Source organism: Heloderma suspectum, chromosome 7, assembly GCF_057233095.1.
Source record: "Heloderma suspectum isolate Gila_16-S chromosome 7, 16-S_ref, whole genome shotgun sequence".
Taxonomy (NCBI): Eukaryota; Metazoa; Chordata; class Lepidosauria; order Squamata; family Helodermatidae; genus Heloderma; species Heloderma suspectum.
The window spans coordinates 62374663-62380662 of NC_139464.1; the positions used below are offsets into that span (position 1 = coordinate 62374663).

The window sequence follows — 6000 nt, forward strand, 5'->3', positions numbered from 1 at the left end:
AGGCCACATGCAAGAAAGCTTTTGGACGTCTGCAAGCCAAGGAATCAAAAGTGCAGTGAAGTAAAAAAAAGGGGGGGGGAAGAGGTGAAAGAGGTGTTTGAAGCTCACTCTGGAATATACTGCTAAAGTCTTTTAATTTTACATAACACTTATATGTCATCCCCCACCCAATTGATTTGGAAAATTGGGAAGCTTCATAACGTTTTGTGGTATGACACAGAAGCCTGCTGTTTTTTAAAAAAAATGTTAGAGAAGCCCTTGGCTCCATCTAATCACTACTAGACATCATGGAATGCAAGTAGTTGTGAATGTCTGTCACAACAGTCTGTTTAGACAATTTTTACCCTATTGTTCTGTCACCTTGGACGGAACTATATACAGGATTGAGAACCTAGTTTAACAAATTTCTGTTTGCATACTATTTAACAAGCATGTTATACTGAGTTATGGAAGCTCTGAATATTCAGGGATAGCAGGCATTTCTATAATTTGAGCATGAGGTGTACAAAAGCTATTGGGCATGTTTAGAAAAACATCACTATTTTACCGTGCTCTGCAATCCAATGTATGCTGAATCAAAATTAAGTCCCATTGTGTTCAATGGAATTCATTTTCTACTGAAAATAGCACTGAACCCAGTGGGACTTGCTTCCAAATAAGCATGCGTAGGATGAGGCTGCATGTTTGGAGGCCAGCATTACCTTGTACAGCTGAAGCCTAGGTGGGTACAACAATAAAAAGCCTTATTTTTAATCAAATGAAGTATAGAGCCAAGAATATACCTACATAGTTAAATACCAAACTTAACTACCCCTTTTGACCAAAAAAGTGCATTGTTTTCCATACCTGCATTAGGTTTCAAATATACAAGTACAGGCTGGTATCTAAATGCTTGTTCATACAGCTTAGTTCTTCCACAGAAATCACAAGTACAGAAAAAGGCTAGTGCAGCTTTCCCCAACCTGGTGGCAAATATTTTGAACTACAACTCCCATCAGTTTGGTCAATGGTAAGGGATGATTGGAGTTGTAGTCAAAAACATCTGGAAGACACCAGGTTGCAGAAAGCTAGGTTAGTGTGAACTGTGTATAGATGTGGATGGCTGCCATCTCAGCTGTACTACTTCTACCACTCACAGACATAATTCTAAGCTCACAATTTGTATAGCATGATTCACAAAAAATTTTGCTCCATCAGTTGCTTACCTGAATACACAATCACATGGTGGGATTTTGTGTAAACTGGTTTTAATCTTGCAATCCTATATGTACTTTCATGGGAGAAAGTCTCACTGAATTCCCTGAGACTTATTCCTGAACAGACATGCATAAGATTGCACCGTAAGGCAAATAGTAGCAGCAACAGTGACACTGTGCTTTCTGTATTAGTATTTTTGGTGCTTCTGGAACACTTTGCCCAGTTCTTTGCTACTCAAAAGGGCAAGACAGGCATCAACATTCTCATGCCTTGCTTCTACAAGTGAGCCCTTTATAGGGACATTATAACAGATGGGTCAAAATATTAGGTTCCTGACCTCTTACAATAGGCTGGAACACAAATCTTAAAACCAAACATGGTCTCGTTCATATTACGGGTGCATCCTATAACTTTGAAACAGATCAGTGTTCTTCTCAATCACCCCCCAAAAGCACAGAGAATTGAAGCATACAGTTTTCAGACAAACACAGGTTAAGTATTAAATTTTATCCATCTTTATTTAAAGACTGAAAAGCAGTTTTCTTTAACGGTAAGACTTCTGGTAACGTGCACGAGCACCAGGTCCACCAAACTTCTTGGACTCACAACGACGAGGATCAGCAACCAGAAGGGTCCTATCATACTGGATGAGGATATCCTTTATCTCCTTCTTGGAAGCTTCATCAACATCTGGGGGAAAGAAAACAGTACCTGTGTTAAATCTCAAAACCTTCACTTATGTTCAGTGATGAATGTAGCTCAGAAGTGGATAATTTGGGACCAAGAACACTGGAAAAAAGCTTGTAGGTTGCACAAGACACATTAAGCAACATGAGTCCTACAAATTGCCACCCTATGAAGCTGGTGTTAAATCATGCATTTAATAAAGTTAACTGAAACTCACATTTCTGGTAATAAGCCACCAATGCTTTGGAAATAGACTGCCGAATTGCTGTAGAGAGAGAAAAAAATAAGTCAGAAGCACCAAACCTAAGCTGGAACAAAAGCTATAGTTAGGTAGGTGAAACATAGGACAGAGATCCTATCTGTGGGGCTTTGGGGGTTAGTTAAAAATGAGTATGCCGACACATATACATGTACATATTTACAGGGAGAAAGAACCAGATACAAGAGCAAGCTTGCAAACTGAACAGAATACTAGACCTATTAAATATTTTTGCAACATCTAAAGTTTGCAAGGGTGCATCAAGAATGAAGTACTATGAGCATTTTGGGATGCAGTTAATATACATAAACAAATTCCCATCCTTTCCCAGCACAAATAAACAGGGTTACTCATAGATATCATACCGTATATCTGTGCTACATGACCACCACCCTTCACACGGACTCTGATGTCAACTCCTGCAAAGCGCTCCTTGCCCAAGAGGAGAACTGGTTCAAGCAGCTAAAGAAAGAACATTTTTGTTATAAAATGCTTAGTCATAATGAGCTCATTATATTTATTCTAGTTGTCATAGTGTGCTGCTAGAAGATTCAATTTTGCAAAGCAACATTTTTCAAGGCAATTTTAAAAAATCAAAATTATCTATATCCTATCAGCCCATCATTATTATGCTACACTTATTAAATGCAGCAAGGATGAATAGATTGCTAACGATGCAATCCTATGCACATTTACTCACTGGATTCAGTTCTAAACAAACTTCCTAGGTTCAAAGTGTCCCTTTGAACACTGACACTTGCTTCAGAGGAAACATGGATAGGGTACTGTGTTCAGTATTTCAGGAAACTATTTCACTTTTAATTTGCAATAGCCACATCATTAGCAAGAATAAATGACAGCAAAATGAGACTTTTTTTCTTGTTCAGCTCATGTATTTTACACCTTGGCATCTAATTTAGTGGACCAGGTTTGAAAGTTCATCCAGACTTCCACTTCAGCCCTACTTCTTCATTGCACTGCAGCAACACCGGATTTGGTAGCCTAAGCAAAGGCATGTGCTCCAGTAATTACAGCTAAATTGCATGTGAAGAGACAGAAACAAGCAGCACTGCCCCCTTTGCTTTCAAAGTCTTGACAGCCTCTATTCAGTAGGTTTCAAAGCACAACATTGCACCAGTGCTAAAGGGAGAGTCCTGCTTCAGTGGCTGTTAGGAAGAAATGCTTGATGACATCAGAAAGCATGCCTCCTTCATGTGTGAAAAATGTGTGAATATGCTGAACTTTAAAAAAAAGTACCAAGTACATTTATCAAGTAGTAATTCAAAACCCACTTTAAGAAGTTTAGAGTGCAGTCCTATGGGGATAGTCAGCCACCTCTGAACTCGGAGGTAGCCGACTATGCAATGCAGGGTGGGTAAAGCATGGAGGGGATCCTCTCCTCCATGCTCCAGCTGCCATGCATTTGTGGCTAGATAGTGGATTTCAGTTGTCTAGAAGGGGCACATCGGAGCGGGGGGGGAAGTATACAGCGCATAGGCAGTGTCATAACAGTGCTTCCATGGTCTCCTCCCCTCCCTGATGCCAGACACACCCCCTTTCCACCCACTCCACGCTGTTCTTAGGAGAGTGGAGTTGGGGACAAGCCGCTTTGCCTACGAGGCAGCAGGGGAAGGGGCAGAGAGTCAGGTTTCTGGGAACCGAGCTCCAAGCCCTAGGATTGCACCCTTAATGTCGCCCTTCTATGTGGAGCTAGGCCCCTTTTCAGCTCCATAACCAAGTCAGTAAACTAGTTTTAAAAAAATATAATGGCAGCCATCAATTCCAAGTATTGATGGGATTAAAAAAATCAATTTTACGCATAAAAATAATCAATGTTACACCCCTAAAATGAAAGTAACAACTTACTTTGTACTGCAGCGTTCTGGGCTCTATCATTTCCAGTGGCCTTCCATTCACCTTAATGAGGCCATTTCCTCTTTTGCAGTGAGCAACTGCAGTAGCAGTTTTCTAAGATTAAATGTTAAATAAAAGCACAATTTAATACAGTAACTGCATGAGCAACATCAGCTATGTGTTCAATATTCAAGAGTAGGATTCTGAAATTCCCTGTACACATGACTCCTTACATTAAGAGCCATATAGATCTCACCATTACTGAAACTACTTTCAACAGCAGTTAGTTCAATGAAGCTTCTGCTATTCACACATTCTATTATGTCCCGTATTCTTCTCTTGTCATGCACCATGATGCAAGTTATGTTTAAAAATGGCCCAGGTGCAAGTATCATTTGGGGCAATTCCAAAAAAAGTTTAGTTTGTGGGAGACCATTATTCGGGGAGCAAGGGTTTCATTCTAGCTATACACAACCTAAATGTGCTTTGGCTGTGGGGACAAACAGGATAGCAAAAAGGAGAAAATGGGGAATATTTGGGAGAAGCAGCACTACATTTCAGCCACACGAGCATCAGAAACTGTCTTTACTGAGTGGCAGTGGCTTTCCAGGGCTTCAGGCAGGTGTTTCCCATCCCTACCTGGAGATGATGGGCATTGAATCAGGATCTTTTGCTTAAGAAACTCTTGAACTACGGTTGAAAATCCCTTCCCAACCACCCATCGGGGAAAAGCCTTTCTTGAGACAGTAAGGGGATGGGTTGGGCCTAGGGGAAACGGCCCTCCCAGCAGGCACCCAGCAAGAACAGAAGTCATCACCACTAGCAGCAGTGGAAACGCTGCCATGTGTGGTGGAAGGGGGGGGGGAGCCTCCCACTCGGCTTTCCGAGGAGGACAGGTCACCGACCCAGACTCCCCTACGCTGGAGTCGTAGGGGAACCTGGGAGCATCGTGGGAGTTGTAACCCAACACGTCCGAAGCGCACGAGGCCGGCGGAAGGCTGCGCTACGCTCCAGCGGCGGCAGGGATGTGGGGAAACGTGGCTGCTCGGGAGAGCTATGACGCGCACAGAAACTGAGCCAGCCGCTCCAACGGGGCCCGCAGGAAGGCCGGCGAAGCCTGCGGAGGGCACCTCAGCTCTCAACGGCGACGTCTAGCTACCACCGTCGCCCCGGTTCCCCTCCAGGCCCCGGCGAGGGAAGAGGGGGGAAGGGGCCAGGCCGCTGCCCAGCGCCACGCGAGCCTCACCTTCCTGCCGAACACCTGCACGCTCTGGAGGGGTCCCTTGGCCGGCATGGCGCCTGCGAGAGACAGAGAAAGAAACACGGCCGGCGTGAGCGACCCGCTCGACAGCCCCGCGGGGAAGACGCGGGCCGGGGCCGCCCGGGGAGCCACCTACCGTCAGCGAGAGCAGCCGCGAAAGGAAGAACAGGGCTTCCCGAGCCACTCTCCCAGGGGCTCGCTCGGCCGCGGAGCTCGGCGCGTCACTTCCGGCAGCGCGACACCGCGCGCTTTCCGGCGGGGCTGGGCCGGCTGCTGTCTGGCTCGTCTTCGCTTCCCGATGCGCCTGAGGGAAGTGGCGGCGGAGCGGGTCGTTAGCACTGCGTTCACACGTTTATCTCTCCTGCGTGTGCACGAGATGGGGGAGTGTGGTCATGTGCCTTCATTATACCTCAGGGTGCATAACATTGAATATATACTTGTCCGAACGCACGGAATTGATAACGCTCCCAGTTGTGTCACCTTGCGTGGAGAAGCGGTCTTGGAGGACGCGCTTCTTGGATAACCCTAGGTTTGCTTGCCTAAGCACTTTACAGCACTATAGCAGTTCCCGCCTGCGCTTGACATTTGTAATTCTGCTAGAACAGCCTTCCCCAACCAGGCGCTCTCCAGCAGTTTGGACTACAAAATCCGGCATTCCTGACTTGGCTATGTTTGCTGGGGCTCATGCGCATTGAAGTCCAAAAACATCTGTAAGGCACCAGGTTGAGGAAGGCTGCACTAG

At 45.2% G+C, this 6000-nt stretch overlaps 1 protein-coding gene across 1 annotated transcript; it reads right to left on the reverse strand.

Annotated features, from left to right (window-relative positions):
- Positions 1-1689: 1689 nt before the first annotated feature.
- Positions 1690-5466, reverse strand: RPS16 (ribosomal protein S16). Its single transcript, XM_084810401.1, has 6 exons — positions 5395-5466; positions 5244-5296; positions 4010-4111; positions 2509-2605; positions 2102-2149; positions 1690-1887 (listed from the first exon to the last, which is right to left on the reverse strand). The coding sequence occupies exons 2-6, from the start codon at positions 5289-5291 to the stop codon at positions 1742-1744; spliced, it is 441 nt and encodes a 146-aa protein (XP_084666527.1). The 5' UTR covers positions 5292-5296; positions 5395-5466; the 3' UTR covers positions 1690-1741.
- Between the last annotated feature and the right edge of the window lie 534 nt (positions 5467-6000).

Bases quoted from the DNA above. Each gene is read 5' to 3' on its own strand.
- RPS16 (XM_084810401.1), bottom strand. From the start codon at position 5,291: ATGCCGGCCAAGGGACCCCTCCAGAGCGTGCAGGTGTTCGGCAGGAAG. The intron at 2,150-2,508 runs GTATGATATCTA...CTCTCTCTACAG, and splicing joins TCATGTAGCACAGATATACG to CAATTCGGCAGTCTATTTCC. The intron at 1,888-2,101 runs GTGAGTTTCAGT...TCTTTCCCCCAG, and splicing joins GGTGGCTTATTACCAGAAAT to ATGTTGATGAAGCTTCCAAG.